This window comes from Lepidochelys olivacea (genome assembly GCF_965140295.1).
Source record: "Lepidochelys olivacea isolate rLepOli2 genome assembly, chromosome: 3".
Lineage (NCBI taxonomy): Eukaryota > Metazoa > Chordata > Testudines > Cheloniidae > Lepidochelys > Lepidochelys olivacea.
The window spans coordinates 141,604,872-141,631,889 of NC_140413.1; the positions used below are offsets into that span (position 1 = coordinate 141,604,872).

Genomic DNA, 27,018 nt, shown 5'->3' on the forward strand with positions numbered 1-27,018 from the left:
ATTCAGGAGGACTGGGGCAAAGCAATTTCAGGGGCTCCTTCCAGTGGCGTAGCCAGGTGGAGCAAACAGGGGGAGCGGACATAAGAAAGGTGCCAGCCGCTTATACTCACCCGGTGGCGCTCCGGGTCTTCGGTGGCACTTTAGCAGCGGGTCCTTCACTCGCTCCGGGTCTTCGGCGGCACTGAAGGACCTGCCGCCGAATTGCCGCCGAAGATCCGGGACGCCGCTGGGTGAGTAAAAATTAAAAAGGTGCCAAAAATTTTAAAAGGCGCCACTTGTGCTCAGTGGGAGAGTGACCACTGCCCCGCTAGCTACGCTACTGGCCCCTTCCCTGTCTCAGACCTCAGACTTCAGACATTCTCGTTGGGGCCCCTGCAGGGCCTGAGGCCTGGGGCAAATTACCCCACTTCTCCCCACCCCCCCACCCGGCAGCTCTGTTCGTAGGTCACTCCAATGTAGGATCCCCCCAAAAATAAATCCATACATACTGGACAGTGAACACATATGGACTTTCGACAGTTAATCAGATTAACAGAAAAAAATCTCTTCCAGTGCAATGTTCCTTGGAAGGTGTCTCAGATCTGGTCATGCTCCCCCCTGCCAACCACCCACCAGAGTGCTGTGAGCGGAATCCAGTCCTTTGGATACCTAGGTGTTCTAATCTTCTGTGGGTTTCAGCAGGCTGCTGCACTATTTTCTCCCTTGGCCTCTCTGGCACATTTCTTGGGCACTAACACTCAGTCTACTATGTCTTAGCCTACCTGCCTTAAGGCCCCAGGGTCAGTGCTAACCTGCAAAATACCCCAGTAAACACACCCTCTCCCAGTATCCCAGTGAGGGTGTGAGACTTTTGGGTTATAGTTTAACTCTCTCAGGAGGCAACTGGTAGTTGTGACGTATGTAACACACATGGACATTTTGCACAGGACTCTAATACCATTGCTCTTTTACTTAACAGATAAAGCACAGAAGAGTACAGATCATTTAGAAAATAACAGTAGCTCTCCCTTTCTTTGGGGGTTCATCAGTGCACAAGAAGGCAGGTTTCCCCCTGCCTCATCAGGCTCCTACATGCAGCTCCTCTCAGCTTGATTTGGTGAAAAATGGCTGGGAAGTCCCCAAGTAGAGTAGCTCTTGTATTATTATACCTTCTGTGAAATGGAGATTGCGATTCATGCTCCTTTGGTGGCACCATGAGGTCTGGTTCATTTTTTATTGTTCGATGCTGAGGAAAGAGAGAGCTGTAAGAGGAAATAAAAAGGGAATAGATAAGAGGAAACTGTGTCATGATTGAACCGCTCCTATGTTTCTTTCTTCACCAACATTGCATTAAATTGTAATTAAACAATACATTAACAAATGTAACAAACATGAGATATAAAAGTCCTATATGTAGTTACCTGGACACACAAAATACTTGGAGTGAAATCCTGGTTCAACTGAAGTCAACGGCAAAGCTGCCATTGACTGAATCGGGTCAGGATTTCACCTTTGGCCTCTAGGGCCCTACTCCTGCAAACACATACGCACATGGCTAGTTTCACTGAATTCAGTAGGACTACTTGTGTACATAAAGATACTTACATATATAAATGTTAACATGATCAGAGCCTAAAGGTGGTAGGTATCATGTCGATCATATACAAACATGAAGTATGTTTTTTTTTTCCTGTTTTAGACATTTGAGAATGTGGAACGCTATATGCCTATTTCTGAACATTTGAATTGCTTTTTGTGGTATGTGGTGAAAAGTTCTCCAGCACAGAGGTAGGTGTTTTCATATGAGACCTTCTCTCCATATGTATATATTTGGAGATGTATAATCTAATTGTATTTGGATGTCTTTTGTGATTTGACACAAAAATGGTCAATAATAATTTGTTATGCTGCTCAGTTAAGTTAAAAAGTATGGGCCAGATATAAGGGTTTTCTATAAAAGAAAAGTGGTAGTTAATTCAGGCTTGCAGCTGCTTTGCCTTACTTGAGTAGTGCAAGCAGGCTGGAGTGTTCCAGTGAATCTGGTCCAAAGTGTATGCAAGCAGTACGTCAGGTAATGTCTTTGTATCTTCTCAGATTTCAGGACAGTGCAAGACAACAGTGAATGAGAGTCGTCGTAGATAATTTGCAAAAAAGTATCTTTTTTTTTAAAACATCCATTACTTAAAAATGGTTTGACTAACTGCCCTAAAACTTTAAAAGAATATCTATTTTAGTTTACCCTGAAAGTAACTTAGAAAAAAATATTTTTTCCCATGCAAAGTTATAAGGGAAGTGAATATAGCCATACACTAAAATTCTAATTACAACTTAAACCATGGCCTGGTCTACACGAGGAAATTAGGTCAGTATAACTGCATCGCTCAGCGCTGTGAAAAATCCACAGCCCAGAGTGAACCAGTTAAACCAACTTAACTCCCAGTGCAGACATCGCTAGGTTGACAGGAGAATTCTCCTGTTGACCTAGCTACCACCTCTTGGGGAGGTGGAGTACCTATGCCAACCTATGCCAACCCCTCCTGTCAGCATCTTCACTGAAGCATTACAGCTGTACAGCTGCAATGGTGCTGCTATGCCACTGTAGCGGTTTATGTGTAGACAAGCTCTATGAAACTGCTCTTGAGTGGCTCAATATTTAGGGTCATTTTTAATTACTCAAAGAAAGCTTGACCAGTTTTCTTCCTACTTGGCAGAAAAACAGTTGGAAACAACAGAGCCATTGTTATAAATGATTAATTAGTGGCTAAACCACACACATGCACAGCTGGGACTAGTACTACTGTAATTTAGCTCCACGAATATACAGGTGAAATCCTGGCCCCACTGAAGTCAGCCCGGTTGCCCCATTGACTTCAGTGGGGCTAGGATTTCTCCCCAGGTCTTTACTTCCTAAGCTAAGGGAAATCTGTTAGAGTTGTAATGAATAGACAGAACCTTTTGTTATCTCTAAACTGCAGCCCACTGCCAGAGAGCAAGCTGCTCATAAACACAATGTAACTATTAAAATTAGCTCTCCTGGGGGAATTCTGCGACAAAAAATTAAGAATTCTATGCACAATATTTTAAAATTCTGCATATTTTATTTGTCAGAATAACACAATATAATCACACCAGTTTCAATTATTTTTGTAATTTATTTCAAAATACCTGTCAGCAAGTATGTCTGTAACAATACAGCCAACGAAAAAGATTCAGGAAATGATTTTTGACAAATAGATTCCTTATTAGGCATATTAATACAGAACTTTGAGTAATAATTTATTTAAACTACAATACAGAAATGTATTTCCTGCTCCCCTCAGAAGCAGTGCAAATCCTTAGGGGAATCAGGAGTAATGGAGGAACTGAGGGAGAGGAAAGTAATTTCTGGGAATGAACCTGGAGGGTTTTGATTGTGGGTGGGGTAAGTATGGAACAGGGGTTTTTTGGGGTGGGGGAGGAGACTGTTAGGAAGTTGGGGAGACTCCTTCATGCAGACCCTGGCTGACCTCTAGCTTATCCCATTCAGTCAGGCACATCTGCCCCAGTCCCCATGTGTCTCTGCTCCCCTCTTCGGCCTCCCTTCTTCCCCCATCCCCATGTGTCTCTGCACCCCCACTTGGCCACCCCTCTTCCTCCAGTCCCCATGTGTCCCTGCACCCCCTTCCCCCCATCCCCAGGCATCCCAGCACCCCCACTCAGCCACCCTGATCCCCATGTGTCCCTGTACCCCCTCCCTCTGTCCCCAGATGTTCCTGCACCGCTCCCCATGTGTCCCTGCACCCCCACTCAGCCACCCCCCACCCCCATCCCCATGTGTCCCTATACCCCCACTCCCATTCAGCCCCAGCCTCAGTCTGTCCCTGCCCACTAGCCCAGTCTGTGTGGCTCCCCCAGAAGCCCCATGTCCCTCCCATATCCTGTGCCTCCTCACCTGGCCCAGCGGGCATATTGCTTTGAGAAATGCAGCCACTGTTCCACCCACTTGGGTGCTACCACCAGTGAGCCAGTTGCCCTCTGTTCTGGCTCTACAGTAGCCCCTGGTGGGAAAAAGATATAATTGCAGCACCTCTCTGACAGAAAGTATTTTCTGCAGAGAAAAAAAACCTGCAGGGGACATACATTCTGCATGTGCACAGTGGTGCAGAATTCCTGGAGGAGTAAAATTAGATAAAACATTAATTAATAACTTTACTTAATTACAACCGATTTTGTTCATATAGAGAGTGTCTTCTTACTATGTGGAAAGTTTGTCAGGGTAGTAATAAGCCCTTTTTATGCTAGTGGGACATAAAGAAATGCCAGATGTGAGTCAATGTTTCTTATGAGGGTGATATTTTAATGACTTGTAACTCAAAACCTAACAATAAGACAGCTTAACCAATTTTCTTCAAACTTTGCTGAAAAATTCTTCTTAGCTTTCTGAATAAAACTGGCAAGGTCCAGGTCAAGACAGTAGCCTATGTTGCCCCTTTTTGGGCTAAACAGTTAGCCCACATTTGAGGACTTGCCAGGTTGTTTCCATACTTCTTCTTATGTGGCATCTCTGTAACTAGATGTTTGCAACCATGTTAGCCCATTCTGTATGGTCCTCTGCTAATCACTTTGTGGATGAATAGTCCTTTTGATCCACCCAGAATACATCGTCCATCCTAGCTCTTTTTTCTGTCTTGCATTCTTCTACTATCAACTTTCTCTTCCAGGGCCTGAAAACATGCATCACCTATTGAACCTCTTAAAATGTGTCCTGCAAATCAAATCTTTTTTCATAAGATTTCCAACTAATGTTTGCTGAGTTGTTTTTGGTAGGAGGATACATTGATGATGATACTAGTTGTATATTTATTTGATGCTGTCCTGTTTATTTACAAAGAATGTACAAAAAGTCCTGTTTCCTTGAACATAGTAGAAAAACAACAGCAGGCAGTTTCCTGGCTCACATTTTCCAAGCTTGTCTTTCTTGAAGTAATGTACTCCAAGGAACTCTGTCTCTCTGCTCCCCATCAGGGCCACACTCAAACTGCTTGTCTGGCTTTCTGCCTCTCACACACCCAAACAAACATAGCTGCAACCAATCAATCTCCTAACTCTTGCTTTTGCAGTCAGTCCCAGGGAAACCAATCAGCCTACATGCCGTCTGAGCTTCTGATAGACCTCGTCATACAGCCTTGGGTAATGTCTTCCTATTGTTTCCAGTTGTCAGTACATAAAGGTTGTTTGAAATATTGTTGTAGCCGTGTTGGTCCCAGGATATTAGAGAGACAAGATAGATGAGGTAATATTTTTTATGTGTTAACTACTTATGCTAGACAGTCTATTTCACCTTGTATTTAGCTGTGACTTTCTGGGTATGTCTACACTGTGATAAAAGCCACAGCTGTGGCTGGCTCAGGTCAGCTGGCTCAGGCTTGTGGTTCTCGGGCTACAGGGCTATAAAATTGCAATACAGATGTTTGGGCTCCGGCTGGACCCTGGACTATAAAACCCCACAAGGGGGGAGAGTCAGAACCCAGGCTCCAGCCTGAGCCCAAACATCTACACTTCAATTTGTAGTCAAGCTCTATGAGCCCTTGTCAGTTGACTTGGGTGCCCTGGGTTTTTTGATCACAGTGTAGATGTACCCTTTGAGTACCTTTCTCAGACCTGAAGAAGAGCTCTTTGTACATGGCTGCGCGTGAACTGCTGGCTGGGGGAGGCTAGCTCCCAGACCTGCCCCTTCAGCCTGAAGCCTGCCCCTTCCACCCCTCCAGCCCAGGCTAGCTCCCCCAGCCCCAGAGTGCTCCCTCCCCAGCCCTGGAGCGGGCAGCACGGCCCCTCCAGCCCCGGAGCACTGGGAGGGCAGGCAACACAGCCACAGCCCACCCCAGCCCCAGAGCGATGGGCGGGCAGGCTGCACAGCCCCAGCGTCCCCAGCCCCAGAGCACCAGGAGGGTAGGTAGCAAGGCCCAAGCTGGGGCCACCCCACAGGGAGCCTGGAGCAGCCAGACAGAGCAGAAGCAGGAGGTGGGAACTGGGGGCAGAGTGTGGGCAGCTAGATTCCCTCTGCCCCAGCCCTGAGCCCCCTCTCACACTCCAAACCCTTCCGCCCCACCCCCGCCACACATCACCTCCATATTGGTGCACATAACAAAATTAATTCTGCACACGGATGTAAAAAATTAGAAGGAACATTGGAGGGCGGGGCCATGCCTGACTGTCTGGGGAGGCACAGCCTCCCCCAGCCTATGGTACCCGCCGCCCGTGTCTGTGTAGCTCAAAAGCTTGTCTCCTTCACCAACAGAAATTGGTCCAGTAAAAGCTATTACCTCATCCACCTTGTCTCAGTACATAAAAGGAAATTTAATTGCTCCTTCCCGTTAACCTGAAAGAAAGGTGATTAACACACACATCATCAGTTTTAACAAGGTCTCTGTTTGTCCTTGATGGCAGCCATTAACGCCTTCCAATACAACAACAAATTAGAGATCAAATTTGATCAAACTTTTTTCTCCGTTGTGTAAGGGCATGCCTACCCTTAATTTTGGAGGGTATGTCTTCACTAGCAACATTAAAGTGCTGCTGCAGCCCCAGCGCTTTAGTGTGGCTGTGTAGTTGTGGCACCAGCGGTGGGAGAGAGGTCTCCCAGCACTATAACAAACCCACCTCCACAAGGGGAGTAGCTACCAGCTCTGGAAGCACAGCTATCAGTGCTGGTGCACTGTCTACACTGCCACTTCACAGCGCTGAAACTTGCAGCGCTCGGGGGGGTTCACACCCTGAGCAAGAAAGTTGCAACACTGTAAAATGGCCTAAGTTGATCTAACTTATGTCGTCATACAGCTGCCACAGTAATTACATCACTTGCACATGTCTACACTTTGCTCCTTGTGTGCGTCCTCACCGGGAGCATTTGTATCAATTGTACTGTCAGTGTGGGGCATTGTGGGATGGCGTTTGAGAGCCAGTAACAATGGTTGTAAGTAACACAGTGTCTACACTGACACTGCATTGACCTAACTACATTACTGTTGACCTATGCCTCTCATGAAGGTGGAGTTATTAAGTCAGCGTAGTGAAGCAGTTATGTCGGCGGGAGCAAAATGTTATTATAAATACTTACATAGTTAGGTTGACGTAAGCTGCCTTACGTTGACCTAACTCTGTAGCGTAGACCAGGCCAGAGTTACCCTAACTAGTTTGTCTAGGAAATGTTGTGACGGAGCTCACGTGCCCCTCATTGATATGGAGAGGGTTAACTCCACTCTCTGGGCCGAGGAGGCCATGCCCTCACGGCCCTGCTGGGCATGCTCCAGCTGCGGACTATGTATAAAAGAAAGCAGCTCAGCTCATTCAGGGCTGGCCACCAAAGAGAGGATGCATGCTGCAAGCTCCAGCCCAGGAATCGCAGAAGCCCCAGACGACAGGAGCCAGGGATGCTGAGACTCCAGAGAACACCCAAGGCGAGGCGGAGCTGTTGGCAGCCGCCCTGAGCGAGGAGTCCAGAGCCCACGGAGATGCCTGGGACCCTGGCATCAGGAACCGGGTAGGAAGTAGCTCAGGGAGACTAGTTGTGGTGCCAAGTGGAGTCAGTGTGTTTTGGGCGGATTCCCCGCTGACATACTTGCTACTAGGCCACACAGTCCCACGGAAGGTGCAGTGATACTGACTCTGGCTACTAGGCCACACAGCACTGACAGAGGGGACAGCCCAACTGACTCTTGCTACTAGACCACACAGCATTACTGAGCCAGGGAGCCACCTCGACTCTGACTACTAGGCCACACGGCCCTGAGAGAGGGCAACCCTATCAGTCCTGTCTATTGGGCCACACAGCTCTGAGAGAGGGCAGCCCTGACTCTTGCCACAAGGCCATACTGCCTTGCTGAGCCAAGCGGCCACACTGACTCTGAACACTCAGCGATACACCCCAACCGAACCAGAAAGCCATTTTGATTCGGGCCATTGGGCCCCATGGCCGTGTGGGAAGGGGCCGTCACCCTGACTCTGACCATTGAGCCATACAACTGAGAGAGAGAGAGTAGCCATATTGACTTTTACCATTTGTCCTCACCACGGTGGTCAAGACAAACCAAGTAAGCATTCCACTGCGGCAAAGTAATTACTCCACCCCACCCCACCCCAAGAGGGGACAGGGTGCACTTGCCCCACAACACATGTCTACAGTACAAAATTATGTTGACCTATGTTACGTCAGCATACAGCTGCCGCAGTAATTAAATTGCTTTTGTGTGTTCACACTATGCTCCTTGTGTCAATGTTGTGCATCCTCACTAGCAGCGCTTGCATCGATGTAGAGAGCAGTGCACCATGGGTAGCTATCCCTGTGTGTAACTCACCACAATCTAGCGCAGGGTGTTTGGGGAATATTTTGCCATGCCACATGGGGCCAAACTGAGTCATCCAGGAGTGACTGGGAGCATAATTTCAACATCCCGTAATGCATTGTTTTCTATCCCATAATTTCATCTGCATCCCATAACATTTCGCAATTCTTTTCAAAATCCCTGAAAACGCGCATGTCCTTCCTGACTGTACACCATCTGTGTCAGAAACATGAATCCTGCACAGCTCTGCACAGTTGTGATAAGTGTTGTGAGCATGGGGAACCTGATCCTGCAGTATCTGCAGAGCTGCCAGAGTAGCCGTGGGGAACATGATGATTCCTTGGAGGCTAGATTGCTATGTGATATAGAAAGAAATAATTCAGGATTGTTGGTGGCATTCACGAGGCAGCGGCAGACGGTGGAGCGCTGGTTCTGAGTCTGAGAAACAAGCACTGACTGGTGGGATCGCATTGTCATGCAGGGTTGGGATGACAAGTAGTGGCTGCAGAACTTTCAGATGTGCAAAGCTACATTCCTGGATCTGTGTGCAGAACTTGCCCAAGCCCTCCAGTGCAGTGACACCAAAATGAGATCTGTACTGACAGCGGAAAAGCAAGTGACTACTGCTCTGGGGGAACTTGCAGTGCCCAACTGCTACTGATCACTCAGGAATCAACTTGGACCCTCTACTACACAGCAGCCAAGGTCCGTTCCCTGCACCTTGCTGACTTTCCTTGAGCTGCTTCCATGATTCCTGACCCTCCCCATTCCTCTGCATTTGCCAGTCTCTTCACTCCCTCCTCCTAGGGAGTAACTTTAGGCAACTCGTCTCTGCAGTCCCCAAACACACCTCCCTTCTCCCAGGGAGTGACTGCAGACTCCTTCCCTGCAGTCCCCTCTGCTTCCAGTTTCCTGATTTTTGTAGATGTCCCACCTATCCCTCACAGATGAGCTTCTCCCGAATTACCTGCCTTCAGCCTATAGCTCCCCATTTGCAACCTAATTAGCTGATTGAGCCCATATGGCCCAATTCAGCTCTTGCAGGGCCATTTGGGGGAGCACACTGTATCATAGGGCTGCAGAAGGAGGCATGCACAGGACTGTTGAACCTGAAGGTCAACAAGAGTCTGCAGCATGGCTGTTTACTGCTTGAGAAGTGCTAGAAACTCCTGCTGCACATCCCTCTCCTTTTCCTGTGCCTTTTTCATCTCCACTCTATCCCTGGCTACGCTGTCTCCAAGCCTTCTGTTCGGTGTCCGAAGAAGCAGAGGCTTGCAGGATCTCTTGGAACATGTCGTCCTATGTCCTCTTCCTTCTTCTCCTTATCTGGCTGAGCCACTCTGCTTGTATGGATAGAGGGACCCCATCCTGAAATAAATCTTTCCTTAACCTCCTCTTCTGGCCTTCAGACCACCCCCTAACCTCTCCAAGCTCATCATCAGAAGCAAGCTCCCCACAGACCAGGGCACACCAACTCCAAGTGGCACCAGACTCTGCCAGAACAACAGATACAAAACCTGCAGATCTCCTACAGTGCTCAGCACCCTGCACAACCCCCCTTTCAAGATCCCTTGAAAGGTCCCTTGAAATATGTGTTAACTACTTATGCAAAACAATCTGTTCCATCTTGTATTGAGCTCTGATGCTCTGAGTATGTTTCCCAGACCTGAAGAAGAGCTCTGTGTAAGCTCAAAGACTTGCCTCTGTCACCAACAGAAGTTGGTCCAATAAAAAATATTACACCTTGTCTCTCCAATATATGGAATGAAAACATAAAGCAATTGTTCTGCTCCCAGCATAGCTGTGGGCCCCCTGGCCTTTGGCAGTTTAGTGGTCAGGGTCTCCTCACTACCTAAGGACATCCACAGGGCCTCCCACCTGCTCGCAGTCCTCCACTGCACTGTCTGCAGTCTGGACTGTAATTACAGGAGGGTGTTCTCCTAGCATTCTCCTAGTCCCAGTCACCCTAATGAAGCTAGGCCCTCATCTATATTGCCTAGCTAGTAATCATCAGACCCAATCACCTGACACTGCCCAGGTGGATCTGATGATTCCCAGCACCTGCTTTGGGATCCACCCTGGAACAGGGCTGGCTGTTCCTTGGCCCCCTTTACTGTTAAAGGTGCAGATTTCCCTTCCGAACCAATGCCACACCAACCAAAATTGGCAACCTCTAGGGTCATTCCAGTACCAATGGCTATGGTACCATCCTTAATATCTACTATAGTACCCACTAGGGAGAGATCTATGATGGCACTGACCATTGCACTGGTACCAATGTATATGATCCCAGTACTGTCAACTTCTACAGCATTCACTGATTTGACAGAACTTAGAATCACTCCGAAACTAGTGTCACCCTTGAATGCATCTGCTTTATCAGATATTTCATGATCTGCCCTGATACTGGAGACTATGGCATTGGTTATGAAAATTTCCCTCCATTTATCTTCATCTCAGGGGAAGCCTGTCAGCCCTCCTCAAGTTCCAGTGATTCCAAGGGGAACTGCACCTCCAGTTGAACAAGTCTACTCTTCATCTGCTGCCTCTAGCAACAGTACTTTTCCAAGCTCACAGCCATACTCTTCTAACTATTCAAGAGTTCGAGATCACCGCAAGAGAAGTTCTTAATCTGAACAATATACAGGACATGCTACAGATGCTTCTCATGTGCCTTGGATGCCACTTCCCCAACATTAAATGCCATACCTTTGTGATTTCCAGTCATAGTTGTACTGGCCTTCCTGGACCCCACAATTTCAGTATCCACCCCCTTTGAAAGTTCCTTGTGCAAGATCAAGGGACAAGTCACCATCTGCACAAACTCACAGAGCTCCACACTTGCCTTGCAAGCAGAACATTTTAACAGAGGAACAGGAGCACAAGACCAGAACAGGAGACCAGTCATTCCTTCTACCCCATTTACAGAGGATGACTTTAGAGCATTCAGAGACATTCTGAAGAGGATGGCAGAGATGCTTGAGATTCCTCTTGAGGTGATGGAGGGAAATCTTGTACATTTTCTTAATATTCTTCAGCCAGTAACTCAGGGTTGTGTTGCAATGTCAATAAATGAAGGTATTTTGGACTTGACAAAAAATCTGTGGGCTATACCTGTGTCACTCTCTGCAATATTTAGGAGAGAGGACCACAGATATCAAGTCCCATCCAAAAGGTATGAGTATTTTTATACTCCTCCTACCCCAGGTTCTTTGGTTATGACTGCCGCACAGGTTTGATTGATTTAAATCAAAGTGACTTAAATCACCTATTTTAATAATATTTAAATCAGCAAGCAGGAACTTTGATTTAAATAATCAATTTTAATCTTTTTTTGAATTTGTACTTTTTAGTTATTTTCCTAAAGAAAGATTGATTCTCATTGGCTAAAAGTTTATTTGCAACTAAATATAACCTCATCTCCACTAGAATTAGAAAGAAGTGTGGGACATATTTGGGACATGTACTCTGGATGCCAAAACACAGACTCCCACATGAAGCTGTCAAGTAGAAACCAACTGGTGTGAGGAAACATGGGCCCCCAAGAGAAACCTAAAGAAGAACTCTGAGCAGGGAGGGCAGAACAGTCAATCTCAACAACATTGAGCAGATGGAGGCAGGCAGCAGTACATGAGAGAAGGATGGAAGAGACTAGTTTCAGCCCTGTGCACCAGTACTGACATGAGAAGGATATAATAATAACCTTTACACTAAATTTGGTACTTCTATTTTCTCACCAGAAGGTGTGACCCTAACAGCCCCTAAATGCCCACTGGCAAATGGTTCACTGTCAAGTAACAGCAGTTCCTATCAAACTTGACAAATTTACTATGCCTAACATATTGCTGTCATTATATTTACCTATAAAGAATGTGGTGTGACATATCAAATGAAAGCAGGTCACAAACTGGTCATTAATGGCATTGTGAAATGTATGTATTAACAAGGAATTATGGATACTTACAGATACTATGCTTTAAAGTCTATACCCAAACAAAGGGGGAAACAGGTTTTCTTCCAGACAGGAGGGAAGATAGTTATCTCCCTTTCTGTAATGTAAATTGAGCATGATGATGCCAGAGACAATGGACAGCTTATTTGCATCAGAGGTAAGCAGGAGGAACAAATTAACATGTGGATGTGAAGTGAGCATGGGAAGTGTCAAGGTTCCTTCCCCACTCTGAACTCTAGGGTACAGATGTGGGGACCTGCATGAAAGACCCCCTAAGCTTATTCTTACCAGTTTAGGTTAAAAACTTCCCCAAGGTACAAACTTTGCCCTTGGATTAGGCAAAACACTGCCGCCACCAAGTGTTTTAAACAAAGAACAGGGAAAGAGACCACTTGGAGATGTCTTCCCACAAAATATCCCGCCCAAGCCCTACACCCCCTTTCCTGGGGAAGGCTTGATAATAATCCTCACCAATTGGTACAGGTGAACACAGACCCAAACCCTTGGATCTTAAGAACAATGAAAAATCAATCAGGTTCTTAAAAGAAGAATTTTAATTAAAGAAAAGGTAAAAGAATCACCTCTGTAAAATCAGAATGGTAAATACCTTACAGGGTAATCAGATTCAAAACATAGAGAATCCCTCTAGGCAAAACCTTAAGTTACAAAAAGACACAAAAACCGGCATATACATTCCATCCAGCACAGCTTATTTTACAAGCCATTAAATGAAAGAAAATCTAACGCATTTTCTAGCTAGATTACTTACTAACTTTACAGGAGTTGTAAGGCTTGCATTCCTGATCTGTTCCCAGCAAAAGCATCACACAGACAGACCGAACCCTTTGTTCCCCCGCCCTCCAGATTTGAAAGTGTCTTGTCCCCCCATTGGTCATTTTGGGTCAGGTGCCAGCGAGGTTACCTTAGCTTCTTAATCCTTTACAGGTGAAAGGATTTTTCCTCTGGCCAGGAGGGATTTTATAGCTCTGTATACAGAAAGGTGGTTACCCTTCCCTTTACATTTATGACAGGAATGCACTGGAGTCTGAACCCCAGGGCTTCATCCTGACTCTGGTGACAAAGATGATAAATTTTGGTGTATATAAGAAGAAGCAAAAAGACATTTTAGTTATCCATCACTGAGGAAACAAAGAGGTCAACGCTCTTTGCATCCATAAACAGTAGATCTCCAGTCATGTGGGTTAGTGGCACTGAGAAGTGGTTGTGGGTGAGCAAAAGTGCTTTAGACAAAGACTGGAGCCTGATAAGGTTATATGTAGTCTCTTAGAAGTGTTTTATACTTTTGTTTCATTTGTAACCATTTATGTTTCTATTATTTTTGCTTAGTATCACTTAAATCTTTTGTTATTTATTAATAAAAACTTATTCTTGGTTTTGCTATAAATTCATCTCAGTGCTGTAATATTAAAGTAAAGTGAAAAGGAGTACTTGTGGCACCTTAGAGACTAACCAATTTATTTGAGCATAAGCTTTCGTGAGCTACAGCTCACTTATGCTCAAATAAATTGGTTAGTCTCTAAGGTGCCACAAGTACTCCTTTTCTTTTTGCGAATTCAGACTAACACGACTGCTACTCTGAAACCTGTCATTAAAGTAAAGTGTTTGTGCTTAGCTGAGCTAACAGGATGGTGTGCATACTGTCTCTTTGGAGACAGCGGACCTGGTAATTTCTGTGGTATCCAGTGGCAGGCAGGATACGGGAGAGGAATGCTCTTCAAGGGGGCCCAAAAGGTTGGGGTGCACCTAATGTTAACCTGCAAGGCAAGGGTTGGACTAGCAGAGGCCTGAGGAGAGTGCTTGTGTGGCTGAAAGGTTGATGTTGTACTGGAGCTAACAAACCCAGCTATCACAAGATAGACTCTTACGCTGGAGGTAGGGGGTAACAAGGTCACCCACAGTCCTGCGCATATTAAGAAAGTGTCACAGGAGGATACACTATATTTGTACACAATTATTTAAGCAATTGTGTATCTTAACTGACATTTATTCAGATTCTTAACTTTTAGGTTTTATTATGTTAGAAAATGGTGAACAATGCTTTTCTTATTTACTAGATGGCGATTTATTTCTACAGGAATGGTGTATTCTGTATCAAGTCAACCTTTATGTATTTCAGGGGATAACAACTATTTGGCAGATCATCTGACCAAAAGAGTGATGCTGATGTCTGAGTGGTCCCTAAAAGACTTCCTTGTGCATCAGCTCTTTCAAAAATGAGTAGTCTCGTGGGTAGATCTGTTTGCGACCAGGAAAAACAGGAAGTCTCACAGCTTTTGCTCTTAAGGGGTAATGAGTCTGAGGTCTATATCCAACACTTTTCCAGGAATGCATGCCTTCTCACCATTTCCGTTTAGTCCAAGGATCCTTTGAAAACTGAGGCAAGACAAGACACGTCTGATTTTAATAGCTTCAGCATAGCCACGCCAATTTTTTTTTTTTAGAACTTCTATCTCTCCTGACAGGTTTCAGAGTAACAGCCGTGTTAGTCTGTGTTCGCAAAAAGAAAAGGAGTACTTGTGGCACCTTAGAGACTAACCAATTTATTTGAGCATGAGCTTTCGTGAGCTACAGCTCACTTCATCGGATGCATACCGTGGAAACTGCAGCAGACTTTATATATACACAGAGAATATGAAACAATACCTCCTCCCACCCCACTGTCCTGCTGGTAATAGCTTATCTAAAGTGATCATCAGGTGGGCCATTTCCAGCACAAATCCAGGTTTTCTCACCCTCCACCCCCCCACACAAATTCACTTTCCTGCTGGTGATAGCCCATCCAAAGTGACAACTCTTTACACAATGTGCATGATAATCAAGTTGGGCTATTTATTTGGGCTACAAATATTTGGGCTACAAATACAAATACATATACAAATACAATATACAAATACAAATACAAATATTTGGGCTACAAATAGCCCAACTTGATTATCATGCACATTGTGTAAAGAGTTGTCACTTTGGATGGGCTATCACCAGCAGGAGAGTGAATTTGTGGGGGGGGGGGGTGGAGGGTGAGAAAACCTGGATTTGTGCTGGAAATGGCCCACCTGATGATCACTTTAGATAAGCTATTACCAGCAGGACAGTGGGGTAGGAGGAGGTATTGTTTCATATTCTCTGTGTATATATAAAGTCTGCTGCAGTTTCCACGGTATGCATCCGATGAAGTGAGCTGTAGCTCACGAAAGCTCATGCTCAAATAAATTGGTTAGTCTCTAAGGTGCCACAAGTACTCCTTTTCTTTTTATCTCTCCTGAACAAACCATGGATAACATTTCTATCTCTGCCAGACAGTCTCACAAAATCATGGTCTAGTCCTTCATGCAGACCTGTTGCTTCTACATCTGACAACATGGCTGTTGCATGGCTAACATCAGTAGACAGAAGTTGCTCTGCACCGGTCTGAGATTTGCTTTTACAGAGCAGAAAGCCCTCCACTTGGCACACATGTGGTGCAGAATGGAAACATTTTTCCTCTTGGGCAGCTCAACAACAGCTTAGCCCATTACGATCTTCGATTCCTGATATATTGAATTATATCTTTAATGCATTCAGGACAATCGATTAGCTTGATTTAAGTGCATTTAACAGCAATATCTGCTCTTCACCAACCCATCCAAAATTACTCTGTCTTTTCACACACTGCTGCTCAAAGGTTCCTGAAAGGGTTATTACACATTTTCACACCTGATACTGTTGCGGTTCAATGACAAGACAGCACAGAGCTTTAAGCAAGCAAACAGGCTCGTCTGCCAACGGACTTCTGCCTGTCAGCTTTCCACCCTCTCCTTTATTCTTTTTCTCTCCCCCCGCGCATTACATTCTCCAACAGATAAAAGGAATACACTGGCTTTGTTTAACATTCTTATTTACCAATTTCTATTTACCGCATTCCTTGCTCTCGGGCCTTGAGCCCAGTCCTGGGAGGCTTCCCACGGTTCATGTCATCTGGGCGAGATTCCAAGGTTCATGCCCTTGAGAAGAGCTGTGTGTGCACAGCTCCTGCACAACACTCCGGGTGTGCCCTGAATGTTGCCAGGCGCATGAACCTTGTATGAATCCTACATGATACGAAAAGTTTTCGTACTTGGGATCTGAATTTAGTACTTACCTTGTTGATTGGTTGGCTATTTGAACCCATGCCATCGTGTTCACTTAATCACCTGACCATCACTATGGTGTTCCCAATGACAATCACTTATGCATGGAAATTGTATGAAATTCAGGCTCTGATTGCTGGTCCCCTATAGACAGTCTTCCATACAGACAGAGTAATTATGAGTATGACTACACTGCACACAAAAAAAAAACCTGTGTCAGCATGCCTCAGCACCTCAGCCAGGCTCACACAATGGGGCTAAAAATAGCAGTGTAAATGTTCCTATTCTGGCTGAAGCTTGGGCTCTGAGACCCTTAGCCCCATAGTGCAAGCTTTGTGAGCCCGAGAAGTGGACCTGGGCTTTAAGACTTGCTGATGTGGGTTGTTTTTATTTTTTGCAGTGTAGACATACACTTCATCCAAAGATTAAATTTAAGGTTGTCTCCAGTTTTCACATCAATCACATTGTCCATCTACCAGTTTTTTTACATAAGAATGGCCATACTGAGTCAGACCAATGGTTCATCTAGCCCAGTATCCTGTCTTCTGACAATGGCTAAGGCCAGATGCTTCAGAGGGAATGAACAGAACAGGGCAATTATTTAGTGATCCATCCCCTGTATCCAGTCCCAGCATCTGGCAGTCAAAGGCTTAGGGACATCCAGAGCACAGAGTTGCATCACTGACCATGTTGGCTAATAGCCATTGATGTAACTGTCCTCCATGAACTCTAATTCTTTTTTTAAACCAGTTATACTTTCCCCTAAATCTCATTCCTTTCTGGTAGAGGCAAGACTTCATAGCCTGAACATGAAGAAGGCAGCACTGTCCTATTATCTCCCCAGGACAAAACAATTTTGTAAACCCTTAAGACTCTTTGTGACATTTGGGGGCAGGTCCAAAGATCAGGTGGTTGTGAAACATAGACATTCTAAGTGGATTTCAAGCTGTATTAGGGTGTCCTATGATACTAAGAAATTGACTCCTCCCTCTCACATTAAGACATGTTCTTCCAGAACTCAAGCAGCCTCAGCAGCATGCCTTACCAGAGTCCCTATAGCTGAAATTTACAGAGCAGCTACATGGAGTTCTGCCCACACTGTCGCCAGCCATTACATCTTGGTGTAATCTTCCAGATTAGATGTTCAATTTGGTCAAGCAATGCTGCAATCTTTGTTTCAATAAGCTCCAAACTCCCACCTCCTAAAGGAGTTGCCTCCTAGCTAATCACCAAGAGTGGGATCCACAGGTACAAATACTCAAAGAAAGAAAGATTACTTTCCTTAAAGTAACTGTAGTTCTTCAAAAAGAAAAGGAGTACTTGTGGCACCTTAGAGACTAACAAATCTATTTGAGCATAAGCTTTCATGAGCTACAGCTCACTTTAGAGACTGGGAGCTCCCAAAAGCTTATGCTCAAATAAATTTGTTAGTCTCTAAGGTGCCACAAGTACTCCTTTTCTTTTTGCGAATACAGAGTAACACGGCTGCTACTCTGAAACCTGTAGTTCTTCAAGATATTCTGTACATGTAGATTCCATATGTGATGGGTTCGGTCACAGAGACCTGCTTGGTACTGTTACCTGATGTGCTGAAACTACCTCTGAGCCTGTTTTCCCTGTCAGCTTGGGACCCCAGAACCCTGTCTTGTTGAGCCTGACACGCTAGCCTGCTGCAACACAGACCCAGGGTCTGAACCATGTCCCCAAAGCTGCAGGCTTTAGCTGAACACCATTCAGCAGATACTCCTGTCTCCAGCACCCAGATATCCAGCTCCCAATGGGATCCAAACCCCAAATAAATCCGTTTACCCTGTATAAGCTTTATGCAGAGTAAAACTCATAAATTGTCTGCTCTCTATAACACCGACAGAGAGATATGCACAGCTGTTTGCTCCCCCAGGTATTAATTACTTACTCTGGTTAATACTCTGGGTTAAGCAAAAAGTGATTTTATTAAGTATAAAAAGTAGGATTTAAGTGGTTCCAAGTAATAACAAACAGAACAAAGTAAGTTACTGTTTGCTCCCCCAGGTATTAATTACTTACTCTGGTTAATACTCTGGGTTAAGCAAAAAGTGATTTTATTAAGTATAAAAAGTACGATTTAAGTGGTTCCAAGTAATAACAGACAGAACAAAGTAAGTTACTAAGTAAAATAAATCAAAATACGCAAGGCTAACTTAATACACTAAGGATCTAATTACTAATACTAACTTCTCACCCTAGATGTTATCTCAGGTACAATCCTTTTCAGACCAACGTTGTGGTGTATGGCCTGGTCCAGCAATCACTCAGACCCCCGTAGTTACAGTCCTTTGTTCCAGTTTCTTTCAGGCATCTCTGGGGTGGAGAGGCTGTCTATAGACCGAATTCTCTCTCTTGTGGGCGGAAACCTCTTTGTTTTTCTGTGCAAAGTCACAACAACAAGATGGAGTTTGTAGCCACCTGGGCAAGTCACATATCCATGAATGATTCAGCTTTTTGCAGGCCGATGCCATTGTCTACATATTAGTTTGAATGTTCCCAGGAAAGCTCAGATGTGGATTGGTGTCTCCCAAAGTCCATTGTCGGTTAAGTGTTTCTTGATTGGGCACTTACTGAGAGTAGTCCTTTCTCAAGAAGCTGACCAGATGGTTCACTGAGAATCAAACACATTGGGATACTTAGAATCCCAACACATTGGCAATCAAACACATTGGGATACTAGTACATAGCCAATATTCATAACTTCAAATACAAAAATGATACACACATATAGATAGCATAATCATAACCAGCAAACTACAGCTTTTCCATAGACAACCCACTTGACCTCCTTTCTGCAAGACCTTGTGCAACAATGATCTATACAGTCACAGTTCATGTCAATAACGTCACACCATGATCTACCCTTCATCTCTGTAGCTCTTGAGTCTTTAACTGGGATTCTGTGCAGTGAAGGAACACTGGGATTCTGTGCAGGAGTGGGGGGTGAAATTCTGTGGCCTGCGTTGTGCAGGAGGTCAGACTAGATGACCATAATGGTCCCTTCTGACCTAAATATCTGTGAATCTATGAAATTGAATGGTGGTTGTGGATGCTCTACCCTTTATGTGCTTGTGGAAGGGAGTGCACAAGGGCATCCAGGGCACATGTGCAGTGCCAAATGGACACTGCTGGTTAAAACATTCCGAACTCCAGCATATGGGGTGCATGTATGCTAAGAGTGGGGTCAACATGTTCAGAACATCTCAAAGAACTACAGTTACTGTAAGAAAGTAACCTTTATTTTCTTTTAAAAAGCAGTGGTTATTACTTATACTTAAAAATAACTGTTTTATTTTATTTTATTTTTTGCAGCTCTATTCCATCCTCAAAAAATGATAGCCAGGTAAATTTTATTTTTCAGTGCTATCTTTGGCCTAATATTTTAACTTACTTCAACTCAGAAGTTATTTCTCACTTCTCCAAAATAGTGATTTGATACAAATTTAGTCCAGTCAGAAGGAAAGGTCAATGGACTTCAGCCAACCCTTTCTTTATTCTTTATTCTTCTATATATTTGTGTTTTCTGAAGCTTTGTGAAATGCATGTTTCATGTCCAAGCTAGGGTTTTTTTAGTGAGTTTGGTTAAAAATTTCAATATACCGTAAAATGTTATGGCCTATCATTCAGTCTGTAAAATGTGTTGTTATTTCACAAAATTTGCCAAAGTTAGTATAAACAAATTACATATTTAATCATTTCTCATGCCCTCCCTCTTTCTTTTTTCTATGAGAGAGATTGTGTTTGGCTCAGAAAATATGGAAACTAAAAGAACATTCACCTTTATTGATTATGGACCAAATTCAGGGCACAGTTGCATCTGTATGTGGAGCCTGCCAAACAGGCACAGCCTGGTTGGATTCCACAGCAGTGGAAGTCTACTTATGTCCTTGGAATGAGGGGTATTGTGCTCAGCCGCCTCTGAAAGAGCAGCTTCACAGTTACCCAAACCTGCCCCTCTACTCAGGGACAGATTCCAAGATCCTAAGGGTACTTCTTCACTGCAGTTATACATCCTCGGCTGGCCCATGTCAGCTGGCTCAGGCTCGTGGGACTCAGGTTCCTGGGCTGTTTAACTGTGGTGTAGATGTTCAGGCTTGGGCAGGAGTCTGGGCTCTATGAACTCGTAAGGGGTTGAGTTCCTCCGTGGCTGACTGATATGGGCCACATGGTTGATCAGAAATGGTTGTGTCTTTGAGGAGCAAAATCCAAGGACAGTCAGGCTGAAGACCCATAGGAATCATGGAGGCAGGAGAAAAAGATACATATATCTTCCTGCTAAGAGACTAATTTGTTGTTTCTTTTTAGAGTTAAGTACTCATTTCTGATCCCTCTTTCTCCATACTGCAGTAGGATTGTAAAGTAGCATGGCCCCAGTAGAATAAGAGAGACTATGGTATGTGAAGTATTGCTGAGGGACGAATAGAAGAACTGAAAGGAAATAACTCCCTTTCTATGAGGAGTGGATCTGGATCCCCTCAGTGTCCATTGCCCACTGAAGTCAATGGGAGTTTTGCTTTTGTCTGAGTAAAATCAGGCTCAAGACTTAATTCTGACATTGTCCAAGTTAATGCTCCTTTATATGGTATTGTTACTACATTCTAGTATACATCTAGTCACCAAAAGAAATCAGACCACGGTGACAGAATATTAACGTGTTTATTAACAAAATATTATCATTTGCCTTTTTTATTTGCTAGGAGTTAATCTTATGGATATATGATCCAGAAAGTGCAGAACCCTCTGAATTGAATCACACTGCAACGTCTCCTCCACGGGTATGTTAAAATAGCTCTATATTTTCTTTTAAAAACATGGTATTGAAAGTGCATGTCTACTGTGAAAAGTTACAAATTAAAACTGGCACTGTCTTAATCATTAGATATGCTGCCTATATGCATCCATAGTCATTTCAACTTAAGGTAGTGACAAAAATAAGTTTTTGGTGCTTTTTGTTCCAGTTAATACTGCAGAGGTAACACAGCTGGGGGGGAGTGAGGTGGTTTTGTTTCCATCTCAGCATTAAAAACAGAATTATTAGCTAAATTTCAGTAGCAGAGCTAAATTCTACCATCAGTACACTTGTGTTAGGGTCAGAATTTAGCCCACAGCCGTTTTGCTACTGGTGGTAGTGGTGAGAAGGAAAGATCCAAGCTTGACTTTCACTTCCTAGAGTGAGTTTGCATGGCTGACACTCAGAAAAAAACTCTTTACTTTTTGTCTAAGTAATGATGATATGGCAGTAACAAGACATAATAAACAGTGAACCCATTATGTCATTTTTATAGAGCTGCATTTAACAGTAGAACTGAACTTTACTTTTTAAGGAGGTACATTATGGCCCTGATCCCACAAGCGTATATGTGAAGACGGATTCTTGCACCCAATGGGAATCCATGTGAGCACAAAGTTCTTCCCACATGGATCAGCTTGCAGGATTGGTATATGCAGTAAACGTTGTCAGAGTATGCACTCCTGATGCCTTTGTGGGGTGGTTGATGATATTTAGCCGTTGGCATCATACCTTACCTGAGGTGTGCATCCATGACCAAGGGATGCCCTTTAGGAGTTATTACTTTATTATAAATTGCCATGCTGGATTGCTTCTCTTTGGCATCTTTTAATATTCGTTTCATAACTGTGTTGATTTGCGTCAGAGTTACTAGAATTAAAATTATATTATTAATTGAAGTACTGGAATTTGGAGAAGAACATAATATTTTTATTATTAGATTTCTATGTGTCATTTTTTTAATTTTCTGCTATATATACTTTAGGAAATATTGCAAAGAAAGTTAATTTTGGTTCCAAATATACTATATTCTAGTGTGGATAAAATGTGTAAATGTGTTTAATAATGCGCCCTTATTTGGAAGTGTACTTTAGAATGTTATTTAAAGAATATTTTAACCCTGAGATTTCTCATATACAGCCTTAGGCTATATTGACATCAAAATGTATGATAACTAACAGCCTTTATTTTACTTTATTTTTACTTTATTTTAAACAGAATTCTAAGACACTTAGCAAGCAGTTTTGGAATTTGGGACAGGAACCTGTTGTTGAGACCTATTTTAGAAATACCAAATACTTTGCTACTGCATTTCCAGAGTTGGGGTACTGTATTTCATTTAATTTTTTCTGAACAGAATTTCATTTAAAATATTTTTTCACACACCCATATGATTGCACAGATTATGGCTATGTAGATATATTGTAATGTAAGCATCTTACAAAACACTTGGCTTAGTTGAATGTATAAATAAGCCATTCTGGCCTGTTTTTGTTAATGTATACTGGAGGAAAAGATACTGAAAGTTTATTATTATGACACCAACTAGTACAGAAATAACTAGTGGCCATATTGTACATGGTAGCAGAAAAACCTATGGGGAAAATAGCAGAACTTCCAGGGAACCTAAGGGGGTGTCCTTCTAGTACTCTTCTCAGTATGGAAGGGGTTGGAGATTTGCAAAGAGGGCAGTAGCCTCCAAGCCTGTTTGGATTCTGGGAATCTGTTGGGAATTCTCCTTTCAATTTCAGACTCTGCGGGGAGAGCTTGCCCCTCTGCAATGAATTATATATAGGCCCTTCTGACCTCCTCCGTAGGTGCAAAGTACTTTGGTGGCTTGGTGCCAAAGAACTCAACTGGAAAAAGACTTTCAAATTCCTTTGATCCAAATGTATAGTAATCACTGATGTACCTTGCCTGGGGAAGGAAGCCCACAGATGCCTACACAATATGGCACGTCTTTCAGTGGCTTTCACTGTGAGATCACAGTGCCCCAGCTCCCCAAAATATGAAAGCTCACTTAATGCTGTTGTGACACATCATTGGATAGAGACAGTGGCCCCATCCGGACCTCCTTTTCTAGTTTTAGGTAGCTTTTATGTGTGAGTAGTGAATACAAACTGTATATCCTTTCTTCCTTGAGGGAAGAGCCTGTCATATCCCAGCATGGTTAGTCAGCCGTTGCTCTCCCCCAAACTTAGCAGTTAAATCTAAATTATAATTTCATTTAAATAAGGAATTGTTTATTATTTTAGAAAGAGAGAAGAAACATTAAAAATAAAACATATGTTGGTTCTCATGTAGACCATGGCTCAGTCCAACACAAATGCACCACTGAACATGCATGAACACCATTGGGCAGTGTATTGCAGAACTGGGCCCTAAGATTGCACAAAACTTCACTATAATGGGCCGAGAAGCTTAATTATCAAGCTTATGGGTAGTTAGCATTTCAAAGGACCATTTTCCTTCCCCCAACTCATGTCAGTTCCCTGGAGCTCACAGCCTGTTTGTGGTGCTCTGCTGAACCCACCACCTTCTTAAAAAAATAAGTTATCTCAGTCAGATACTCCTTCCTTTTCTCTTTCTTACAAGTTATGTTTCTTTCCTTATTGGCTGGTTTCCAAGTCCTGTTTGAAAATAGGGATCATTCCTTCTCACTAGGGCAAACCTGTGTGGTGAGTAGGTCATCATCTTCTCTCATCCCTCCAGGAAGAATTGTTAGCTCAATACACACTCTACAGAGCATGTCTTGGCTGTTTCTTCTTTCCAGCAATCCGCTGAGACTCCCTGTGAAAGTAATATAAAGTTTCTCCCAAAGACATATCTGACATTATAGAAAACTTCTAATGGATGAGAATATCCAGATAATAGTAATTCATATGTCCAGGCATAGCTGACTGTTAAGAATACTTTAGGGACACTGCTTAATTATCCCCTACCTCTTTCTATTCCCCTCTGTGTAGTAGCAATATGCTGAATCCACAATGAAGCCCTTCTGCAATATTTCTTCTGGTATTTAGTTTTTTGTCAGTAGAAATATTAATCTTAACCCTAGAACTCTCCAACTGTCTATTTCTCTACTTTCTTCACTGTTTGCTCCATCTTCTGGCAACATATTAATTTTAATTTCTAATGCTATAATATTTACAAAACTATATAATTTATAACAGAAACACTAAGAGCCAAATTCAACAGGGATGTAAATGATAATATAATTTATACCTTGGTGTGAGCTGATCAGAAAATAGATATGTGGTGAAGGAGAATAACTTGCACTGATTTTTTTATTCAGTGGATGTACAAAGCAAGTGTGTTTTCCATCAATGTGGTACTCTGTAGTAACAACATTCTGCCCTGCACAAATGCTCATTGAAGTCAGTGGGAATTACACAGGCTTACCCCAGGGCTAGATTTGGCCCCAGGAGTATTGAGGATGATTCTGTTTTAGATTAGTGTAGCGGGCTCTTTTGTTAGCTTCATTTCCTGAAACATGTGCCCCATCTGTCCCTTTGACATTTAATTTGCAGTTGTTTTTACACACTCTGAATACCATATTAAAACAAGTTGCACTAATTTTCATCTTACTGCCTTTTTCTAACCAGTTTACACTCAACTAGTAACTTACAGCACTGTTTACATCACTGTTACATTTGGGTTAGAGACTGAATTTGGCTTACTGTCATCTCTGTCAGACATCTTTTTCAGTTGGATCTCATCCATTTCATCACTAGGTGGCAATATAGCAACATATCATTATATTAAAGAAATTTGTCGTCAGATAAAGCCTTTCTTGAATATTTCCACTTACTTAACCAAAGGAATAGAAGCATTTTTGGCAAATTGGGTAAAATCCTTTTATAAATGATGGCAGTTTTAGTAAATTGCTGTTATAGTGAAGTAAGTTGTAATATCTATTTTCTGTCTTATTTTTAACCTCTTCTTTCTCTATACAGCAATAGTATGAAGAACCAAATAAAAGAGAGTAAAAAACAAGATTGCTCATCATATAGAGTAATAGCGTTTGTTTCTCCAGTAATGCTAATGCATGCCCACATAGAAAGTTTTACTATTACAAGCCATTTGCAACACACACTTTGCTTCTCTACAAAAGAAAAAGGACACTAAACTGTCTAAATTACTACATGCCACAAGGGGCCACAACAGTGGTTCCCTTAACCCACCCAGCAATATTGTTAATCTATCCAACTATACTCTTAGCCCAGCAGAAGAATCTTCCTATCTCGGAGCCTCTCCTACTGCCCCTCCACCCCCACGAACATGATACAGTTCTGTGGTGACCTAGAATCCTATTTCCGACATCTCTGACTCAAGGAATATTTCCAACACACCTCTGAACAACATACTAACCCACAGAGACCTTCCTACCAAGACTACAAAAAGAAGGATTCTGGGTGGACTCCTCCTGAAGGTCGAAACAACAGACTGGACTTCTACATAGAGTGGTTCCGCCGACGTGCACGGGCTGAAATTGTGGAAAAGTAGCATCACTTGCCCCATAACCTCAGCCATGCAGAACACAATGCCGTCCACATCCTCAGAAACAACTCTGACATCATAATCAAAAAGGCTGACAAAGGAGGTGCTGTCGTCGTCATGAATAGGTCGGAATATGAACAAGAGGCTGCTAGGCAGCACTCCAACACCACTTTCTACAAGCCATTACCCTCTGATCCCACTGAGGGTTACCAAAAGAAACTACACCATCTGCTCAAGAAACTCCCTGAAAAAGCACAAGATCAAATCCGCACAGACACACCCCTGGAACCCCGACCTGGGGTATTCTATCTGCTACCCAAGATCCATAAACTTGGAAATCCTGGACGCCCCATCATCTCAGGCATTGGCACCCTGACAGCAGGATTCTCTGGCTATGTAGACTCCCTCCTCAGGCCCTACGCTACCAGCACTCCCAGCTATCTTCGAGACACCACTGACTTCCTGAGGAAACTACAATCCATCGGTGATCTTCCTGAAAACACCACCCTGGCCACTACGGATGTAGAAGCCCTCTACACCAACATTCCACACAAAGATGAACTACAAGCCGTCAGGAACAGTATCCCCGATAATGTCACGGCAAACCCGGTGGCTGAACTTTGTGACTTTGTCCTCACCCATAACTATTTCACATTTGGGGACAGTGTATACCTTCAAATCAGCAGCACTGCTATGGGTACCCGCATGGCCCCACACTATGCCAACATTTTTATGGCTGACTTAGAACAGCGCTTCCTCAGCTCTCGTCCCCTAATGCCCCTACTCTACTTACGCTACATTGATGACATCTTCATCATCTGGACCCATGGAAAAGAAGCCCTTGAGGAATTCCACCATGATTTCAACAATTTCCATCCCACCATCAACCTCAGCCTGGACCAGTCCACACAAGAGATCCACTTCCTGGACACTACGGTGCTAATAAGCGATGGTCACATAAACACCACCCTATACCAGAAACCTACTGATCGCTATTCCTACCTACATGCCTCCAGCTTTCATCCAGATCACACCACAGGATCCATTGTCTACAGCCAAGCTCTACGATACAACCGCATTTGCTCCAACTCCTCAGACAGAGACACACACCTACAAGATCTCTATCAAGCATTCTTACAACTACAATGCCCACCTGCTGAAGTAAAGAAACAGATTGACAAAGCCAGAAGAGTACCCAGAAGTCACCTACTACAGGACAGGCCCAACAAAGAAAATAACAGAATGCCATTAACCATCACCTTCAGCTCCCAACTAAAACCTCTCCAACGCATCATCAAGGATCTACAACCTATCCTGAAGGAT

The 27,018-nt window shown here is 43.6% G+C and overlaps 1 protein-coding gene across 1 annotated transcript in view; it reads left to right on the forward strand.

Moving 5' to 3' along the window:
- The window catches only part of CATSPERE (catsper channel auxiliary subunit epsilon), a gene marked incomplete at its 5' end in the record, with an annotated part of 90,915 nt that overhangs the window by 24,531 nt on the left and 39,366 nt on the right, over positions 1 to 27,018 (forward strand). The window contains 4 exons of the mRNA XM_084625199.1: positions 1,679 to 1,767; positions 19,719 to 19,749; positions 21,104 to 21,181; positions 22,414 to 22,520. Of these exons, the coding sequence (XP_084481325.1) occupies positions 1,679 to 1,767; positions 19,719 to 19,749; positions 21,104 to 21,181; positions 22,414 to 22,520 (305 nt within the window). The remainder of the gene's footprint in view (positions 1 to 1,678; positions 1,768 to 19,718; positions 19,750 to 21,103; positions 21,182 to 22,413; positions 22,521 to 27,018) is intronic.